This window comes from Callithrix jacchus, chromosome 16 (genome assembly GCF_049354715.1).
Source record: "Callithrix jacchus isolate 240 chromosome 16, calJac240_pri, whole genome shotgun sequence".
In the NCBI taxonomy this organism is placed as follows: domain Eukaryota; kingdom Metazoa; phylum Chordata; class Mammalia; order Primates; family Cebidae; genus Callithrix; species Callithrix jacchus.
Window position 1 is genome coordinate 21551517 of NC_133517.1, and position 22145 is coordinate 21573661.

Genomic DNA, 22145 nt, shown 5'->3' on the forward strand with positions numbered 1-22145 from the left:
CTACTTGGGGGGCTGAGGTAGGGGAACCGGCTTGAACTTAGGAGGCAGAGATTGCAGTAAGCAGCCATCATGCCACTGCATTGTAACCTCGGCAACAGAGCAAGACTGTCTCAAAAGCAAAACAAAACTAAAACCGCTATAGTAATACCTTAACTCATTTTTTTTGTTACTTTTTTTATTCTTTTTTTTTTTTCTAATAATACCTTAACTCATTTAATGCTTGTAGGCTCATGAAGTAGACAATGTCTCCATTTTATAGGTGAGAAACAGAAGCATAGAGGGATGAATAATTTGGCCAGCTTTGCACAGGCAGTAAGTTGGTAGAGGCTAATTTTAAAGCCATGCCTATATGCTACAATGGAGTGTTTTCTCTTTATTGCCTTTTATTTTCCTTCAACATTTGTTTGAATTTAAAACTATGTGCTCACGTATCTCTAACTTTTTATGTCCCCAGGCAAAAATGTCTTTAAACTGCAGGAAGTGAGAATAGTGTGAAGCTAATGTGATTCTGATTAATTTCAGTATTTTATTATTATTTTTACTTTTTAAATGGTTTTATTTTATGTGCAAATAATGAACAGATGTTGTACCCATAAATTCTACTTTCCAAAAACAGGAGCTTTTTAAAAGAAAACCAAGTTACTTTTAAAAGGCATTGGGATTCCTCTGCTTCTAGATCATTGGTAGGCTAGAAGAATAAAGTTTGTTCTACCAGGAATCACAAGTTGAAACTGAGTATTCTCCAAAGTGGAAATTGTAGAGTGTAGTGTCACTCCAGGCAAAGATTACTCAGTTCTCCTCCCCAACATCCAAAACTACCTATCAGAAGGGTTAAACCAGGTCAGAACAGTCCAGCACAATTAGGCTTCATCAAACAATATCATTATGCTCTTCTGAGATACAAATAAACCAAAACAGGAAATACTGAAATCAAATAGTATTTGACACTGTCATACAAATTGTTACTTCCTTGTCATATCCCCCCCTTCTATAACATTAATAAAGGGAATATTTTACTGCAAAGGATATTTTATTTTATACATCACTAACCATGAATTTTTGCCTTACTTATTATACAAAGGCTGCCCTGTGCCATTGTCCAAATGGAATAAGCATTTTACATCCACAATTCACTTCTGTAGTTATAAGCAGAATTTTCATGATTTACGTAAGTACATCTGTCAGTGAAGATTTAACACTGAGATGGCAATGTAACATCAGTAATATCTGATGTTTTATAGATGGCAGTGCAGAAAAGGTATATTTTAATCATTTTTCATTTAAGTGACCTTATGTAAAAAATACACTAATAATTTAGCAGTTCCAAGTTTCCAAAGGGCATTTTCAAATGCACATAAAAGAAATGGTTACAGAGATTTTAAAGAAGCGTCTTCCATATCCACATCCTCTTGCAACTGCTGTACCATTTTCTCTTCCAAATGCTTCCCTTTGCCTGCAAGAGGGGCTCAGATAAGTTGGATGTTTTGCTTGACTTCTTCGATATCCTGAACTTTCTGTAGCTCTTTATTTTTCTTCAGTCTGTTCATTATAAATTTAGTTTGGCGTTTCTGTTTGATCTCTTCAACTCTCTTCATTGCATCGATAGATAGTTTATTCCATAGCTCTCACTGGTATTTGGTAGGTTCATTTCTACGCTTTTCAAATTCAAATGAATTATCCACTGTAAGCTCTTTACCAGCTGCTTTCCGGAATGCTTTGGTCCACCTAACTTTGCAAGGATTGCGCTTCTTTTTAAAGTTTGTATGACATGCAGATTTACAAAATCTGAACACCTTGCAATCGTTGCGTACAAACATCATGCCCTGGCCAGGGTAGATGGGCCCGGAACAGAAATAACCCTTCTCGATACGCATGTTGAACCCGCGTGGGTCCCCACTGACCAAACATTAAGCTTCAAAGCAATTTCAGTATTTTATGTTGGAAGTAAAGTTACTATAGCAAGTATCTGTAATAATTTGTATTAGCAATATAGTAATACATAAGAACTGTACTCTGGTTTTCCTTTTGTGCTTTGGAGGAGGAACCTGAGTAAGGAAGAGAACTGAGGAAAGTGTTAATCTTTTGTTAAGGATTTAAAAATTGTTACAGATTGTATCTTCCCATTTCTATTCCTTCCTGCTTACCAACACACACTTTTAATTTTCCCTTAGTTCCCTGAGAATTAAGAATTTACATTTCGTTCTGTCCTGACTTTTTAAAATTTGATTAACAATGTGGGCCTTCTTCCCAGGAAAATGACATGTACACAATTTTGTGTGTAATTTTGGGGATACACGAACCTCTGCATTAATGCATTAATATCACATAGTTTGTCTTGAAAACCATATTTTCTTTTTTTTTGTTTGTTTATTGAGATGAAATCTTGCCCTATTGCCCACGCTGGAGTGCAGTGGTACACTCTAGCCTCCGTTTCCTGGGTTCAAGCAATTTTCCTGCCTCAGCCTCCCGAGTAGTTGGGATTACAAGTGGCTGCCGTCACAGCCTGGCTAATTTTTGTATTTTTAGTAAAGATAGACTTTCACTAGGTTGGCCAGGCTGGTCTCAAACTCCTGACCTCAGGTGATCCACCCTCTGCGGCCTCCCAGAGTGCTAGGATTACAGGTGTGAACCACTGCACCTGTCCAGAAAACGTATTTTCTTGGAATTAAATTTATAGTTTTTCCTGCTAAAAGTTGCCCTCAAATAATAAAATATGTTAAACTAGTCCTTAGTAAATGAATTACCACATAAAGCTTGAGTGCAGTCATCATGGATGAGACAGATGACAGCTTCAGATTTCAGCCTCACACGTCAACACTTTCTACAATAGCATTTCACAATGTTAAAAAAGAACAAACTACTTTCCTGTTGTCATCCTCCTCCTTGCTGTCATCACTTTCAAACACTGTTGCTAAATGTTATGGACTGTCATTACTAGACACAGACATGCATGCTCACACACGTGCGCGCATCCGCGCACGCGCACACACACACACACACACAGATTCACTGTTAGATTATTTAAAAGCAGTTTTCATAGATACAGCATGGTTTTTCTGTTTAGCTATTTCTTAATGACATTGGATCGTCTTTTTTTTTAAATGAAATTGGATTATCTTATAATGACCATTTTCTCCCTGCCTTCTCTCTTATATCTAAAGAAATATTAATGACAGTTTATCTTCAGAGAAAATCTTTCCTTCTCTAAACTAGCATATTGACAAGACATAGTTCAGCCACAAGTTATGGTAGGAGATGCACTTGGGTCATACAGCCTCCCAATGCACAGATGGCGACTTTTCAGTACCATCTGTTCACTGTTTCTGCACAGCCATTTACCATTTCTCCCCCTCTATGACGGATGAATAGAAAAAAATCAAAAAGTAGTCAGACCTAGTTTTAGAGTTCCTAGAAATTAGTTATTCTTTCCCCTCACTTTTTCCTACCATTCAGTAAAGGTTACGGCTCCTCATTCTAAATATTCTAGTCATTAGTTTACACAGACCCTTATTTGATATTTATTGGTGCTAAGTACTATGCAATTTACAAGTAACAGAAGAACACATTGTCAGTCTACTGTGTATGCTTGAAAAAATAATCACATAAAGCAATCTGTTCTTTTCCTTCCTTTAACTTTGTAGAGGATACATAAATAATCTACTTATTCCTTATAATTAAGAGCTGAATCAGCCAGGCACGGGGTCTCATGGTGGGAATCCCAGCACTTTGGGAGGCCGAGGCAGTTGGATCATCCGAGGTCAGGAGTTGAAGACCAGCCTGGCCAATGTGGTGTAACCCCATCTCTACTAAAAATACAAAAATTGGCTGGGGGTGGTGAAGCCTGCCTGTAATTCCAGCTACTTGGGAGGCAGAGACAGAATTGCTTGAACCTGGGAGGCAGAGGTTGCAGTGAGCCAAGATTGTGCCACTGCACTCCAGCCTGGGCAACAGAGCAAGACTCCATCTTAAAAAAAAAGCTGAATCATTGGTCACTTCTCTTGTCGAAAGCACTTGGTATTCTTCTGATATTAAACAGATGGAAACATAACAGGTTATATTTCGCCCTGCAGCATGCATAGTGAGGAATACTAAAAGCTGGCAGAAATATTAGTTCCTGACCTTGGCAAATCCTTTCTAAATTTTTCTTTGTGAGCTTTTTGTCCTTTTCATCTCCAGGCAAGACCTTTGCTTTCTGGAGAGGAGAAAGATTTCACTTTAGACTGTCTAATTGTCACATTATGATGCACAAATAGCATTCCACTTGTACTATATAGGAGAGTTTTGACTTGTGACTAAATAGAAGACTCAACAAGAGGAGTGACTGAATGGTGTACTTACTTTTGCCTTATGGATTTATTGGTAAAAGATCATGATCTATTAAAATGTATAAGGTAGGGCCGGGCACGGTGGCTCACACATGTAATCCTAGTACTTTGGGAGGCTTAGGAGGGCAGATCGCCTGTAATTATTTTAAATACCAAAAAATTAGCCAGGCATGGTGGCACGCCCCTGTATTCCCAGCTTCTCAGGAGGCTGAGGTAAGAGAATCAATTGAACCTGGGTGTTGGAGGTTGCAGTGAGCTGAGATCATGCCGTTTCACTCTAGCCTGGGTGAAAGACAAAACTCTGTCTCAAAAAAAAAAAAAAAAAAATGTATAAGGTAAAGATTTTGCTTAAATACTCTCTTAGAATTACTTGCTCATGTTTGTTCTTTTTTTGGTGGGTGGTCTGATGTTGACATTGTAGAACTTCAAGGCTTGCCATTTTTCCCTAGTAAGAGGTTTTCTGTTTCCGTAGTCCTCACATGTTATTAAGACTACTTGTGTCATAATCCTGTATGATTATTGATAGGAATGATATTTTGTCCTAAGCTTCAGAGTAACTTTGCCTCTTAATTCTTTGGATACTATTCATATTTTAATATTGTTATCTTCCTTTCTACTTACCAGTTTTCTAGTCTTTGCCATCCTTCTTATATACATTTCCAAAGCAAGAGCTATCTTTTTTATTGGTTATTGGAGTCAGTATATGTTATAAGTACTTTTTGGAACTCTTCTAGATAAGTTTCAGTGAAACCTTGGAGTATATCTGATAAAAATTATATGAAAGCTGTGGCAGATGCCAGGGGTATTATATATCCTTCTGTGATTACTACTTTGTTGGTTTTTTTTGTAGGGGGGCATGGTCTCACTCGGTTGCTTGGGCTGGAGTACAGTAGCGTAGTCATAATTCACTGCAGCCTCAAACTCCTGGGCTCAAGGAAACTTCCTGCTTCAGACTCTCCTGTAGCTAGGACGACAGGCATGCACCACCACAGCTGGCTAATTTTCTAATTTTTCATAGAGATGGGGGTCTCAGAAAAAGATCCCAGGCTGGTCTCAAACTTCTGGCCTCACATGATCCTCCTGCCTCAGTTTCTCATAGCAGTGAGATTACGGACGTGAGCTACTGTGCCCCGCCCTGAACTCCACACTGATTTTTGTTATCCCTGAATTAGACTTGATTGCTAAAATTTAAGAAACCAGATAGTTTCTGTGCTCATTTTATAAGTTGTATATGATGTTATCTAAGGGTCTAGTTTGAGTTAGGTTTTGGAGCCTCCACTCTTCACAGTGAGCAGTTGTTTGGTTATGCTGTTTATATTGGGGTGATTCCGTTCTTTAAAGTAGAATGATCATGGAGTGACTTTAAAAAAGGGATAGTATCAATTTCTCCAGAATTCATACTTGGCTGATTTGGTTCTGTTTAGTCTTTAGGATATAATTGTTTTTTGTTTTCTTTTGTTCTGTTTTTGAGACAAACTCACTTCGTGGCCCCAGCTGGAGTGCAGTGGTGTGATCTTGGCTCACTGCAGCCTCTGCCTCCAGGGTTCAAGCAGTTCTCATGCCTCAGCCTCCCAAGTAGCTGAGATTACAGGCGTGTACCACCATGCCTGGCTAATTTTTGTATTTTTAGTAGAGATGGGGCTTTGCCATGTTGGCCAGGCTGGTCTTAAACTCCTGGCGGATCCAGGTGATCCACCTGTCTCAGTCTTCCAGAGTGCTGGGATTACAAGTGGAAGCCACTGCACCCGGCCTTAAGGATATAATTGAATGTTAAAATTTGATGATTTAAGTATAACAGTCATGTTATTCTTATTATTTTCTTTTAAAATTGCTTTTAATAGCATACTACCTTTCTTTACCTCTTCTGTCCAGGCTTTCAAGTGTAGCACTCAAAACGGATAATTTTTCTCTTTAAAGAAAGATTATACACTTGGGGAGGAGTTTGAAGGTACAATTTGTAATAATTTAACTAACATTCAACATGTGTGCTTTTGGATTTTTTAGCTTTGAGGGTTCATTTTTGTCTTTAAGCATAGCATAATGTCCTTTGTTTGTTATGATTTCATCTGAGAAATACTACTCAGATGAAATCTCTTACCTTTCCACCGGGGAGTAGGCCTCCCAAGAGCAGTATGCCTGGATTTTCAGCCTTTGCTCACCCTTGGCCATGCATTCTTGTGCAGTAAACAGCATGAAGCACCCTGCGTGGTAGTCTTTCAGATTCTGAACTTTGCATTAGTTTGGGATTGTTTTGAAAAGTCTGTTATAGCAAAAGTAACATATATTGAAGAAAAATTATGTCTATCAAAATTCTAAAACTAAAAATATAGCAGAAGAGATACAATAGTGTTTCTGTTGCAGAATAGTATGAAAACCTGATGAAAGTAAAAATTTTAACTCTAAGTATAGTACTTAAAAATTACTATTCTATAGTTTTATATAATACCTTACATTAAATTTTATTGCATTAATAATATATATATATATATAAAATTATTCTTTATTTTTGGATTGAGAAACATTAGCTTGTTTGCCATAACATTTAGAGCATTCTGATCCTGTAATTAATGTGTTATATGTCATACAAATAATTGTCTAATGCTTTGTTTTAACAGTTCTGTACGTCTGTTGGAATTCACATCTTGTAATTGAGCTTTTGGTTTTTCCTACTTCCTCAGGTACTTTGGTCTAGGAAGCCATATGGTTCATCTCGAAGTATCGTAAGGAAAATTGGTACTAATTTGTCTTTGATTCAGTGTCCAAGAGTTCAGTTTCAGGTACTATATTTTACATATTTTAAGTATTGTATTAATATGTACATTAGAAATATAAATAGGCAGGATGGTTTTAAAAGTATTGTTTTTGAGACTTTTCATTTTTTGATGCCACTACTAATACAATAAAAGAGGATTAAAAACCACGGTGAAGTCTTTCTAATTTTAGTTTCTCTGTGAAGTGATTGAGATCTTTAAGACGTTTATCCTTCTTAAGGATGCATATGTGAAGATTTAGAAGCATATAATAAGCTAAACAGTTGTTAATTCCTAGTTGACCTCAAACACAGGCCTTATATTATTTCTGGTGCTTCATGTCCCACCATTATTTTTCTTCTGTCGTTATACCTTCCTCTTTGGACATCCGCTCTGTTACCCTGCTTTATTTTTAGATGTCTCTGTGGATGCCATATAAGTTGTTTTCCCTTTCATTGGTCTCAAGCTCAGCATTAATTATAGAATCCATGGCCTTAGCAATGACAGTGTCAAGACAAAAAGGTAATTGTGGTTCTCTCAGTGAGGTGATAGTCAAACCGTGAATTATGAGAACTTTTGAAGGCTTTAGTTTTAGTACAGTATTCTCTTTTAGCACCAAATCTGGAGCAGCTCTACTCTTTGCTTGGAGATACTGCTATTTTCCTTTTCCTTGATTTTTGCTTTTTTTTTTTTTTGAGGCAGAGTCTTGCTCTGTCACAAGGCTGTAGTGTAGTGGCACAATCTCGGCTCATTGCAGTCTACACCTCCTGGGTTCAAGCCATTCTCCTGCCTCAACCTCCTGAGTAGCTGGGATTACAGGCGCACACCACCATGCCCAGCTCATATATATTTAGTAGAGACAGGGTTTCACCATGTTGGCCAGGATGGTCTTGATCTCTTGAGCTCATGATCCGCCCACCGTGGCCCCCCAAAGTACTGGGATTACAAGTGAGAGCCACTGCGCCTGGCCTTTGACATTGATCACATAGACATTGATCACATAGCTCTGTTCTTTTTCATTTTAGTAATTCTTTACAACCATAATATAACAACATTTCAGTTCAACATTCAATAATATAAAATTCAACAGATACCGCTGCCACTTTTAAATAATAGATTAACATGTGGAGATATGGAAGATGTATTTAACTCATCATTCAGAAGTTCAGAAGTGCCCACGTGTACCCGTTTGATAATATGTCATGTTCATAAATCACTCCTGCTAAATGGAGATGAAAATCTGTTTCTTTGTTTTCTTTTTTTGTGACAGAGTCTCACTCTGTCACCCAGGCTGGAGTGCAGTGGTGTGATCTCGGCTCGCTGCAACCTCCACCTCCCAGGCTCAAGCGATTTCTCCTGCCTCAGCCTCCTGGAAAATCCGTTTCTAAATAAGTGGTAGAAATTAGCATTTATTCAGGTTGACTGACAAGGTTGTTCATTGCTGTGTATAATCCTGCTCACAGATTGACTGGCTAAACCTTTGTGCATCAATCTAGAAATTGACAGATTGGAACTTTCCAAGAAGTAATTTTTTATTAAACTCTAGGCTTTTTTTTAAACTCATGAAGTCAAACAATGCAAAGCCTTTTTTTTTTTTAAATAATCAAAATGAAGAAATCTGTGGTAGTAAGTCTCTCAAGTACAGTTTACAAGAATTTTGTTTGTTTATACATGAATTGCTGCTTATTTTATTTGCCAGTTTCCTTCAAATAGCTATTATGTTAACAAAGGCTCATAAACTTTTTTCTGATTGTTCAGTTCCATCAATTTCATTCTAGTTAATTATCTTACCATTCTCCTAGTTGCAGGAAAACTTGCTTCAGCAGTTGTGTTCTGGAGATATCTAGCATTTTCTGATTGTAACCCAAGTCTGCCTTGGCAGTCTACGGGCTGAAGTACTAGATTCAAGTACATTTACTCGGGAGAATTCTCTTTCCCAATGTTATCAGTCTCTTTAAAAGGGTAGAAGCAGAAAAAGAGTATTAGATTCAACTAATTTAATCTGCATTTGAAAAGAAATGGATTAATATAAGGAGAAGAATAAGGTAAGAGAAACACTGATGACCTACTTAAGAATGTAGTGAGAGACGGAAGCCGTTTGTTTATAGTGAGATTTTTATTTCCAGGCATACTGAGTCTTTTTTTTTTTTCTTTGAGACGGAGTTTTGCTTGTCACCCAGGCTGGAGTACAATGGTGCAATCTCAGTTCACTGCAACCTCCGCCTCCCAGGTTCAAGCGATTCTCCTGCCTCAGCCTCCCGAGTAGCTGAGATTACAGGCATGTGCCACCACGCCCAGCTAATTTTGTATTTTTAGTAGAGATGGGGTTTTTCCATGTTGGTCAGACTGGTCTCAAACTCCCAACCTCAGGTGATCCGCCCACCTTGGCCTCCCAAAGTACTGGGATTACAGGCATGAGCCACCATGCCTGGCCCTGTTATTGCCACTTCATAGTTGCGGAACAAATTATTTTATTTGGTTTTCTAATTTAACTCCTTTGGGAGGGGGACAAGGGATAAAAGACAACATATATGGTGCAGTGTGTACTGCTCGGGTGATGGGTGCACCAGGATCTCACAAATTACCACTAAAGAACTTATTCATGTAACCAAATACTGCATGTACCCCAATAATTTATGGAAAAATAATAATTTTAACTTCCTTGTGTTACAGATTGGATTATGTATATTTTATAGGGTCACAAATTAGAACACATGCCAACACATTTAGTTACACCTTCATCCAATTAATGGGCACAGTGAATATTGTGCTGGCAATAAAATGAGGTGATAGATGTAAAAAGCCCTATGAAAGATACCCAATACATGTTTCTTTGCTGTGTTATTGAAGACCTGCCTAGAAGCTCATAGGAGTTAACACTTCTGCTGTACTTCAGTTAGCTCTAGGAACAAATTGACTAATTTATACTCAAAACAGGATTTCTAGACCCTTCACATTTACTATGGTTGAAGAAAGCTAACTTTCCCTGGCCCTTTTCTACCTTTCACATATGTACATTTCAGCACACCTACACACTTGTGGTCTAAGCATTTTGTGTATTTGGATATTGTTTTCCTTTTGGAAGTAGGAACTAGATTAAACACACTAAGAGAATAGGCCTTACTTTGTCTCCTAGTTCTCTTCTAGATTCATGACATCAAAAGAAAATTCAGTTCATGGAGCAGCTTGCAAAAGCAGTAAACTTGGGGGGATAAGGAGGAGCCGGATGCAGAGGTTTTAATTTGCAGTGGTTCTTTTTTTTTTTTTAATTATTTTTTTGAGACAGAGTCTTGCTCTGTCACCCAGACTGGAGTGCAGTGACTTGATCTTGGCTCACTGCAACCTCCACCTCCTGGGTTCAAGAGATTCTCTCCTGTCTCAGCCTCCCACGTAGCTGGGATTACAGGCGTGCATCACCACGCCGAGCTAATTTTTGTATGTTTAGTAGAGAGGGGGTTTCACCACATTGGCCAGGCTGGTCTTAAACTCCTGACCCCAGGTGATCACCTGCCTTGGCCTGCCAAAGTGCTGGGATTATAGGTGTGAGCTACTGCACCTGGACTGCAATGGTTCTTTTTTTGTTTTCCTTTCCCACCTATTCCAGGAAAACTGCAATGGTTCTTAACACTGGGTGCATATAAATCATCAGGAGTGTTTAAAAAAAAAACAACCCTTGCTTAGGCCTCATTCTCCAGTGTGGCTCTATATGCTTCCCTGCCTCTGTACTAAAACTCTTATAGAGCTTTTAAAGAAATATAAGACCTGTTTTATAGCTTACTGAATCTGAATTTCATGCATTTGTTATTTAAAAACCTCTTCAGGATCCTATGCAGCTAAAGTTGAGGACCTTAGGCATAGTTTTGTTCAGCGTTTTACTACAGAAAGTTTGTGTTTACCAACACATTTAAACAGTGACATTAACTTTAAAAAACAGTGACATTATCTATTGGCAATTGTTAAATATTCACAAAAGCACTTTTGGGGTACATTTTAATGCACTTTAATTTCTATAAGTTAAAGAAAAACATAGAATGTAAGTGTAGTGTATTGGGGTATTACTACATTAAAAAAAAATCTTAAGGCAAAATACCCCCAAAAATGTGATCCTGGGTATTACCAAGAGAGGCGCTTCAGAATAACCTGGATTGAGAAGTTGGCTTTGTGGTTATAGTAGTTTGAATCCCAACTCTGTTGGGTAATTTCACCCTTTTGTCTCTGGTAATTTTAACCCAAGCTATTTTCTTGAAATACAAGGAGTGGTTGTTGGAATTGATGGTGGAAAGGACTGTTCAGTAATGAATGAGATTCCTACTAAAGCTTACACACAGCGATTAAATCTGGAAGTAAAATGGCCATTTGTTATGGCAAACTTTTACATAGCAAGTAAACTTGAAGTCCATGCATTATGCTAGGTGTTGGTGTTGAGTAGTGAATGAAACAGACACGTATGTCTGCCCTTGTTGGTTATATGATTCAGTGGGGAAGATATTTTAAAAGTAAATATGCCAATAAAGGTATAACTATAATTTGTAATAAATGCCATATAGGAAAATGTAGTATAGCTTGGGGGGAGAATATCAGGAGTGCTCAGGGAAGGCCTCTCTAAAGGAATGACAATTCAGGATTACAAAGAGCCTGCTCTGCAGGGTTAAGGAGACATGTAGAGGTTGAGGGAGTCATTGTGTGCAGAGAGAATAGCATGTGCAGAGATCGTAAGGCCAGACAGAAGTTGTTTGAGGGATCAAGAGAAGGTTCCAGTCGATCAGGAACTACTAAAGTGGGAGACTTGGTAGTATGGTATAGTGATCTTTGAACATCTGAGCTGTCTGAAGATGCATACCTGGATTCATATAAAATAACTGTTAAATTTAGCCCTGTGTTTCGGTAACTACTAGATAATTTGGAATATGCTAGCATGTGATGTCATACTGTGTATGATGTTTATTTTTTGGTATTTTTAGTTATAATTTTATAGCCAGTTGTTCCTTAAAGATTATTGAATCCATCTACAAATAGCATGTTTTATAAATTTGGCAATGTGGGGCTGGATTCAGTGGCTCACATCTGTAATCCCAGCACTCTGGGAGGCTGAGGCAGATGGATCACCTGAGATCAGGAGTTTAAGACCAGCTTGGCCAACGTGGTGAAATCCCATCTCTACTAAAAATACAAAAATTAGCCAGGCATGGTGGCAGGTGCCTGTCATCCCAGCTGCCTGGGAGGCTGAGGCAGGGAGAATTCCTTGAACCTGGGAGGTGGAGGTTGTAGTGAGTCAAGATCACACCACTGCACTCCAGCCTGGATGACAGAACAAGACTCCATCTCAAGAAAAAAAGAAAGAGTTGAGTAACAAGGGTTTGTGGCCATTTTATTTCACCTCAAGTAATTGATATCTTAAAGACTTGTATTTCTACAAGGATACTGCTGCTTACACACTTAAAGATTATTTTCAGAAATACACATATTTTCTTCCCTCTGGTGGCTCTGATCTCTTGCCTTCTACTATTCTTAGTGTGTTATATATGGAAACTTTATTTGTTTATATTTATTTTTTTTAAAGATGGGGTTTCACCATGATGGCCAAGCTGGTCTTGAACTCCTGACCTCAGGTGATCCACCCACCTCGGCCTCCCAAAGTGCTAGGATTACAGGCGTGAGCTACAGTGCCCAGCCTTTATGGAAACTTTTAATAAATTGTTCACTTAAAATAGTGACTGTGCAAGAGATTCATTTACAACATGGTGACTATAGTTAACAGCAATGTATTGTATATTGAAAAGCACTAAGAGAGTAGATTTTAAGTGTTTTCACCAGAAAAAATAAGTATGTGGGGTAATGCAATTCAGTTGAATCATTGCATGTATTTCAAAGCAACAGGGTGTACATAATAAATATATGTAATAAAAAACCTTTGTCATTTTAAAGAATACATTTTTAAAAAGTAATCACATCATTCAGAAATAATAGTGACTGAGTCTGTGCTGTTGAATTTAATGTATATCTTTCAGACTGGTGTTCTTTACACAGGTGTATCACCTGGCAAGTTGATGGTTATCACTGTTGTCACTATACTGTATTAAAATACAGAAAATCTGCAGGGCGTGGTGGCTCACACCTGTAATCCTAGCACTTGGCGAGGCCAAGTTGGGTGAATCACCTGAGGTCAGGAGTTCAAGACTAGCCTGGCCAACATGGTGTGAAACCCTGTCTCTACTAAAAGTATAAAAATTAGCTGGACGTGATGGCACATGCCTGTAATCCTAGCTATTCGGAGGGCTGAGGCAGGAGAATTGCTTGAGCCTGGGAGACAGAGCTGAGTCCACTGCACCCTAGCCTGGGCGATGGAGGAAGACTGTGTCTCTCAAAAAAAAAAAAAGAAAGAAAGAAAAAAAAGGCTGGGTGTAGTGGCTCACCCCTGTAATCTCAGCGCTTTGGGAAGCCAAGGTGGGCAGATCACTTGAGGTCAGGAGTTTGAGACTAGCCTGCCCAACATGGTGAAACCCTGTCTCTACTAAAAATACAAAAATTAGCTGGGTGTGGTGGTACATGCCTGTAGTTCCAGCTACTTGGGAGGCTGAGGCAGGAGAATCATTTGAACCCAGGAGGCAGAGGTTGTGGTAAGCCGAGATCATACCACTGCACTCCAGCCTGGGTGGCTGAGCGAGACTCCATTAAAAACAAAAACAAAAAACAAATTCTGCTTTTAGTTTTTCTTAGCACAGAAGCAACTTGTAGAAAAAAGATGAATAATTAAATCTATGTAGGTAAAAAGCTAGAGATAACCATTTTACTTTGTTGCTACTAAGAATATGTATATGTCGGCCAGCCTTAGTGGTTCATGCCTGCAATCCCAATACTTTGGGAGGCTGAGGCAGATGGACCAGTTGAGGTCAGGAGTTCGAGACTGGTGAACATGGTGAAACCCAGTCTCTACTAAAAATATAACAATTAGCCAGGTGCGGTGGTGGGCGCCTGTAATCCCAGCTACTCAGGAGGCAGGAGAATTGCTTGACCCTGGGAGCTGGAGGTTACAGTGAGCCAAGATTGCACCACTACACTCTGACCTGGGTGACAAAACAAGACTTGGTCTCAAAAACAAACCAAGAAACAGAAAGAATCCGTATATGTTATGCATTTGGCTATAAAGAAGTGGTCGTAAAATAGAATGAGTGTGTTTACTATCATGCCCTTTGCAGAGAATCCTAGTTCCCAGTACTGTTGTGTTTATTTTATGAAGTCATAAGAGGACAAAATTAGTGCTTCTAACATTTTTATTCTAAGCTTTTCTACCTTTGTACATTTGTATTTTAGTAACATGTACTTTATTAAATACAGTTTTATTATTGAATTTTGCCCTGAATGAAATGTGATTCTGAAAAAAAAATTTCTCTCTTCACTTTTTTTTTTTCTTTTTCCACTAACAATAGCTGTAGTAGGACAGGACCTTGCTGGGATTCTTCAGTAAGTTGTCCTTTTCTTTTTCAAACTTCCCATCTGTCGTCTATGCATGTCCTGGTGTCTAAATTGCATTTCCAAGAATTTCTTACTGTCAGTCCTTGCCAGGGCTGATTTCACCTCGACTTGTACTTTACTATAAGTGCATTGTCTTGGAAATTGTCCTTTGCATTCCGTGCCTGTGTCACTCAATGAATGCTTTCCTCACCAACATCTGAAATGGCCTTTTATAAAGAATATTTTTTGCCAGATTTATTTTGTCTTTTGAATGAGTTTGACTTAAATGCCAAAACTATTTTGTTTTGTGGGAGAGGATGTCAAGTAGAAATCACATACATCTTACCAGTTTTGGAATTGGTTCCTGACAATATCATTAAGATTTTCATCTCATTGAGCACATATTATTGACATGGTAACATTTGCATAATTAATGCTTGAGTAAGATCCAAACTAAGTCCATGGAATAGTTTGTTATATCTAGTTATTTTTTTTTTAAAGTTTGTGCAAAAGCTACCATTTTATGTTTAACAGATTATTTTATGGAGGCATTATTTTATAGATGTAAAATTGAGAAATGTGTTTAATCCTTAGTTGTATTTAAGATATCCTTAAAATGAGTTAACTTATATTTCTTTGAATATGTATTCTTAGAAAAGTAGTATGGCCAGGCATGGTGGCGCATGCCTGTAATCCCAGCAATTTGGGAGGCTGAGGCGGGTGGATCTCATGAGCCCTGGAATTTGAGACCAGCCTGGGCAACATGGCAAAACCCCTCATCTCTACCAAAAATACAAAAGAATGAGCCGGGTTTGGTGGCACATGCCAGTAATCCCTGCTACTCTGGAGGCTGATGCAGGCAAATGGCTTGAACTTGGGAGGTGGGAGGTCACAGTGAGCCGAGATGGCGCCACTGCACTCCAACCTGGGTGACACAGAGTGAAACCTGGTCCCAACAACAACAAAAAGAAAAGTAGTACTTCATTTTTTTTGTTTTGTTTTGTTTTTTTTCCTTCCCTACTCCCCACACTTTGTTTCCTTTTATAAATGTTTTAGAAGAAAACAGCTATTTTTGTAACTTCTGTGGGAAAGTAAGAAGTCTTTGTCTTAAATATAGCTAACTTTCTACCAACTAGTCATTATATTGGAACATAATTTTTATTTTCAAAACAGAGTCATGATCAGATTGATCATCTCATGAATTAGCACCTTAGGAAGGTACCATTCAGATTTTAGTCTTAGGATTTCTCTAACACTTGTACAAAACAGCCCATTAAATACCATCTCTCTGCTGGGAGCCTCACAGGGCTTGGGAACATTTCTGCTGTAGGAATGCCACATAACCCAGTAGAATCTCCTAATATCCTTATGGGAATATCAGGATACCATTCTGTTTTCAGTAATGGGTAGGAACAGAACATTATCTGATTTCTCAACTCTGGAGATCAGATATGATGCCCAGTTACATTATTTAAGTTGTATGAGATACCCATTTGCTGAATATCTGTTTGGATAAGTTTCTGAACCACATAGGGAAAGGTAGAAAAATTTTCCTTTTGATCTCATACTTTGAGAATTTACTTACTGAAGTTTATACCTTTTCCCTCTTCTGACTACAAATTACTTCCACTATATGCATATTAGCATTTGAAAGCTTTTTATAATCATAATTTCATTATTAGGTTTGTTTGTGTTGGGGGCAAGATTTTATTTTTTTGTTTTTCTTCTTAGGATTTTTTTTTTCAAGACTTAAAAATCTCTACTGTTTTTTTTTTTTAGATAAAATCTCACTCTGTTGGCCAGGCTGGAGTGCGGTGGTGCGATCATGGTTCACTACAGCCTCTGCCTCCTGAGTTCAAATGATTCTACCACCTCAGCTTCCCAAGTAGCTGTGACTACAGGCACACACCACCACACCTGGCTAATTATTTTGTATTTTTTGTAGAGACAGGGGTTTCACCATATCGCCCAGGTTGATCTCAAACTCCTGGCCTCAAGGCATCTGCCATCTCGTCCTCCCAAAGTGCTGGGGTTACAGGCATGAGCCACCACATCTGGCTGAATTTAAAGTGCTTTAGATACTCGATATTGTCAGTACTTTATTGTTGCTTTTTTTGAGACAGAGTCTCACTCTTTTCACCAGGCTGGAGTGCAGGGGTGTGATCCTGGCACACTGCAACTTCTGTTTTCCGGTTTCAAGCAATTCTCCTGCCTCAGCCTCCCGAGTAGGGGGGACTACAGGCACGCACCACCACGCGCGGCTAATTTTTTGTACTTTTAGTAGAGACAAGGTTTCACCATGTTGGCCAGGATGGTCTCTATCTCTTGACCTTGTGATCTACCCGCCTTAGCCTCCTAAGTGCTGGGATTACAGGCGTGAGAATGTAATCTCACCATGCCCGGCCAATACTTTATTGTTAACATGTCATTTTTTTTTGGTTTGTGTTTTGTTTTTTTTGCAACTGAGTCTCGATTTAATGCCCAGGATGAAGTGCATTAGCACAGTCTCAGCTCACTGCAACCTCTGCCTCCCAGGTTCAAGCAATTCTCGTGCCTCAATCTCCCTAGTAGCTGGAATTACAGGTGCCTGCCACCATGCCTGGCTAATTTTTGTATTTTTAGTAGAGGTTGGGTTTCCCCATGTTGGCCAGGCTGATCTTGAACTCCTGACCTCAAGTAATCTGCCCACCTCAGCCTCCCAAAGTGCTGGGATTACAGGCGTGAGCCACCCTGCATGGCCCTTAAAATGTTATTTTTAATGCTAGTTTATTAAGTTGATTAGATAATCATGATACCAGAATGAGTACAAATACCAACAGCTGATATGTTTAAAGTTTTATTCATTATATTACTTTAAAGATATTTTACACTGTCAACAATGTTAGTATTACATATCTGCCTGGTATATTTGTGTTTAAGGAAGAGGCATTGCTTAAGTGTATCTTCCAAAAGTTTGACTTGGCATTGATGACACTGAGGAGGTTTGAGCAGTGTCTGAGTCCCAAGGGTAACCTTTTTGATAAACATATTAATCACCAAATCTCTTTGGTCTTTTCATTTTTTCCTTTATGAAAAAGTGTAGGCCGGGAGTGGTGACTCATGCCTGTAAGTAATCCCAACACTCTGGGAGGCCAATGGGGGCAGATCACGAGGTGAATAGATTGAGACCAGCCTGGCCAACATAGTGAAACCCCATCTCTACTAAAAATACAAAAATGAGCTGGGCGTGGTAGAGTGTGCCTGTAATCCCAGCTACTCAGGAGGCTAAGGCAGGAGAATCACTTGAACCTGGGAGGCAGAGGTTGCCGTGAGCTGAGATGGCTCCATTGCACTCCAGCCTGCCGATAGAGTGAGACTGTGTCAAAAAAAAAAAATGTATGGATCGATTGTTTTTCTTTTTTATTTAAACCTCACTCGTACTTTTAGGAAATATCATATTAATCTGATAACTTTATTTAAAAATTATTTATTGGCTTTTTGACTCAGTCATTATTATATGTGTAACAAAATCTAAATTTAACTCAGTTATCATCCTTTTCAAGATAAATTTCAATATATCCTGCTTGTCTTTTCTCTGTTTTTTCTCTTTTTCTTTTTGAGACAGTCTCACTCTGTCACTCAGGCTGGAGTGCAGTGGTTTGATCTCAGCTCACTGCAACTTCCGCCTCCCCGGTTCAAGCAATCCTCCCACCTCAGCCTCCTGAGTAGCTAAGATTACAGGTGTGTGCCACCATGCCTGGCTAAGATTTTTGTATTTTTAGTAGAAATGGGGTTTTAACATGTTGGCCAGGCTGGTGTGGAACTCCTGACTTCAAGTGATCCACCTCCTTCAGCCTCCCAAAGTACTGAGATTATAGGCGGAAACCACCGCACCTAGCGGTCTTCTTTTTTGTATTTATTTCAAAATATTCTTTGTTTGCATCCATCTGTTTAAGTTTAGGTAGAGAATTCTGTTCTGTTGTTTGTTCTTTTGTTTTTTAATACTTAGATTAGGAGATTTAAGGCATTTTTAAAAAACATTTTCAACATAATATATACATATATAAAACATTATAACAAAACAGCTATATAATAGCCATTTAAAATATTTCTGGATTTAGCCCACATTCGTCTTTTGCTTTTTCTTATACCCCCCTGCTTACACATGCCTTTTGAAATCTCTTTAGAAAATGTTTTTTCATGCTTAGATTCTAAAATTTTTCTTAATTTTCTAGGATGAATAGTTTTTTAAAAAAATCAACTTATAAAATGAAAACTGAATAAAGTTAAATTATAGTTCTGAGATTGTCATATACTATCAGGCAACCATGTGATTATGACTAACAATCAGGGACCTTCAGTGGAAGAGTTAGAAACCACTCATGTGTTTTTAACACCAGAGCTGACAATTTTCCTTTAGGTGAGTAAAAAAAATTTGCTCTAACATTTTGGTGCCAGGTGAAGAACTTTCCCTATTTATAACTTATAGCTTACCAGCCATGCAACAGAATGGAGTCCCAGCCACCCAGGAGAGGATGCAGTGGCGTCTTTTGCTGATGTTGGATGGGTAGCCAAGGAAGAAGGAGAGTGTTCCACAAGACTAAGGTCAGTTTGAAAGGCTATCAGAACTGAGATGCAATATCTATTATTTTAAAGAATGGTGGTATTTGTAGTACTTTTAATAGCTTAGTTTATCTCTAGTAACTAATTCACTTCTTTTCCTTGAACAGTCTTCTGTTTATTTTCCTTTTTTTTTGGAGATAGGGTCTCTTTCTGTTTTTCAGGCTGGCGTGCAGTAGTGTGATTTTGCCTCACTGAAGGCTTGACCTCCCAGGCTCATGAATTTCTCCCACCTCAGCCTCCCTAGTAGCTGGGATCACAGGCATGCACCACCAACCCTGGCTAATTTTCTTTTTTTACTTGCTCTGTTACCCAGGCTGCAGTGTAGTGGTGTGATCTCGCCTCACTGGAACCTCTGCCTCACAGGTCCAAGCGATTCTCCTGCCTCAGCTTCCTGAGTAGCTGGGACTATAGGTGTGTGCCACCATGCCCAGCCAACTTTTGTATTTTTAGTAGAGACAGGGTTTTGCCATGTTAGCCAGGCTGGTCTCGAACTCCTGATCTCAGGTGATCCACCTACCTCGGCCTCCCAAAGTGCTGGGATTACAGACATAAGCCATCACGCCCAGCCTATTTTTTTTTTTTTTTTTTTTTTTTGTAGAGATGAGTTTTCACCATGTTGTCTAGGCTGGTCTGTTCATTTTGAAGACTCAGCTAGTATTTATAAAGTTTTTAGAGACATGTTATCATGTCCTAAGTTCTCATGGACAGAATTCCTTGCCTTCCAGCAGTTTACATTCTAATATAAGAGACTAGAAAGAATGATCATAAATGGTTTGGATAAGTACAGTAATTATAATGGTCTCACTGGGACAGAGGGATCAATCTGGATCATAGTAGGGAATTTGTGTAATTGGAGAATGTTTCCTAAAAGTTTTGAGTTAAAAGGAGATTAAGAAGGAAATCAATTGATACTGTAAAGTCTGCAAAGTAATTATAGATGGTCACTGCAGAATGAGAGGTGTTCAGCCAGACTTCTCTGGAGGATGTGCTGGAGCTCCATCATGAGGGCTGAGTGGGAGCCATGCAAATGGAAGGCTGTATTCCTGGAAGAGTAAAGAACTTGTTGAAAGGTAAAACCAGGAGACAGTGTGGCACATTAGGGAACTGCCAGATGGCTCAGTGAGACTAGAGAGCAGAAGAGAAGGGTAAGCTGTAGGAGATGAGGATGAGAAGTAGGTAGAGGTTTAAAGGTCTTCTGTGTCACACTAAGAAACATATAGAACCTGAAAGCAGTGTGGAACCATGGAAGAAATTTGGGCACTAGTAAAATCAACTTATAAACAGTATGAAGAATGGAAAAGAGCCAGACCAAGAGATAGATCAACTGGGAGATGATCAGAATTTAACTGAGTTAAGAAACTGGCAGAAGACCTTCAAAGCCACGTGAGATTCAGAAGAATTGAAATGGCATAGAAACTTATTAGATACGGAGGTTAAGGAAGGAAAAGCCTACACAGTTGAGTCTAGTTATCCTAAATTCTCAGATTTCCATCTTAGGAAAATTATAAGGTTGGTAGAACATTTCTTTTTTTTTTTGAGACGGAGTCTCACTCTGTCACCCAGGCTTCAGTGCAATGGCACAAACTTGGCTAACTGCAACCTCCGCCTCCTGGGTTCAAGTGATTCTCCTGCCTCAGCCTCCCAAGTAGCTGGGATTACAGGTGCCCGCCATGATGCCCAGCTGATTTCTGTATTTTTAGTAGAGACGTGGTTTCACCACATTGGCCAGGCTGGTCTCGAACTTTTGACCCCAGGTGATCCACCAGCCTTGGCCTCTCAAGAGTGCTGGGATTACAGGCATGACCCACTGTGCCTGGCTGTAATTTATAGGAATGTAGGAAAACAGATTTTTTTTGGCTGGGGGGAATAAGAGAGGGTAGTCTAGAATATATTATGTCTGAATTTTCTGTGAGATACTCACCTTGATCTAGAAACAGTTTATATGAATAGATATTGGTAAGGAAGGTCTATATTCTGTATCATTTAGATAGAATGGCTGAATATGAGAGAGCCCAAGAAATATGTATAGAATGTGAAGAACATTTGTACCCTGAGTAAAGCCAGCATTTGGATGTTAAAAAGAAAGAAAAAGCCTCCTTCCCCATCACCCTCCCAGCCTCCACCCAAGTAGCAGCTAAGAGGCAGGAAAAGACTTGGTAGAGGGTATTCTTATGGAAGCAGAGGAGGCAGAGTTTTTAATAGAAGAGGAGTAGCCATCAGTGTCAAATATTTAGAGGCTGAGTACATTAAAAAAACTAGCAAGTTTCACTTTTGTTTTTCAATTGGAAGATTATCATTGATTCTAGCAAGAGTAATTTCACTTGAAATTACTCTGGATTATCTGGATAAAATAAGAATCAAAAATCCAAGAGCAAAGAAGGAATTTGATTTGAATGGCAAGTAGAAATAAGGACATAGCAGTAGGTGAATAGACCAGCGATGTCAGGATTAGCAGGTAAAGTCTTTTTTAAGATGTTTATTTTATTTAAACTTTTTATTTTGAGATAATTGTAGATTCTTCACATGTATCTTTATAAGAAACAATACAGAAAAATTCCCTATATTTTTCACTCAGTCTCCTTCAATGATAACATCCTGCAAAACTATAGTACAGTATCACAGCAGGGTATTGATGTTAAGTCAAGATACAGGACATTTCTATACTACAAAGATCCTTCAGTTGCCATGTTATGGCTACACATACTTCCCTTCCATCCCCAACCCAACTCCTTCAAATGACTAGCAACTACTAATCTGTTTATTTTCACTATTTTGTCATTTAAAGAATGTTACATAAATTGAATCATGTAATATGTAAACTTTTTTTTTTTTTGAGACACAGTCTCACTCTGTTGCCCAGGCTGGAGTGCAGTGACGCGATCTTGGCTCACTGCAACCTCCGCCTCCTGGGTTCAAGCGATTCTCCTGCCTCAGCCTCCCAAGTAGCTGAGGTTACAGATGTGTACCACCATACTCGGCTAACTTTTGTATTTTTAGTGGAGACAAGATGTCACAT

The 22145-nt window shown here is 38.8% G+C and overlaps 1 protein-coding gene, 1 long non-coding RNA gene and 1 pseudogene across 25 annotated transcripts in view; 2 read left to right on the forward strand and 1 right to left on the reverse strand.

Moving 5' to 3' along the window:
• The window catches only part of MTFR1 (mitochondrial fission regulator 1), a 60077-nt gene that overhangs the window by 22809 nt on the left and 15123 nt on the right, over positions 1–22145 (forward strand). For 21 of the 24 annotated variants that reach the window (XM_035277284.3, XM_035277283.3, XM_054246484.2 and 18 more), the window contains 2 exons: positions 7004–7102; positions 18996–19111. In XM_035277284.3, coding sequence (XP_035133175.3) covers positions 7004–7102; positions 18996–19111 — 215 coding nt within the window. Of the gene's footprint in view, positions 1–7003; positions 7103–18995; positions 19112–22145 lie in introns of those variants that run through there. The other 3 variants (XM_078352535.1, XM_035277287.3, XM_035277289.3) reach the window with 2 other exon arrangements.
• On the reverse strand, positions 1323–1900 carry LOC108588640 (putative ribosome biogenesis protein RLP24 pseudogene; annotated as a pseudogene).
• Positions 12282–18217, forward strand: LOC144579703 (uncharacterized). Its single transcript, XR_013527865.1, has 3 exons — positions 12282–12416; positions 14503–14536; positions 18132–18217. It is a non-coding gene; the product is annotated as an uncharacterized LOC144579703 (long non-coding RNA).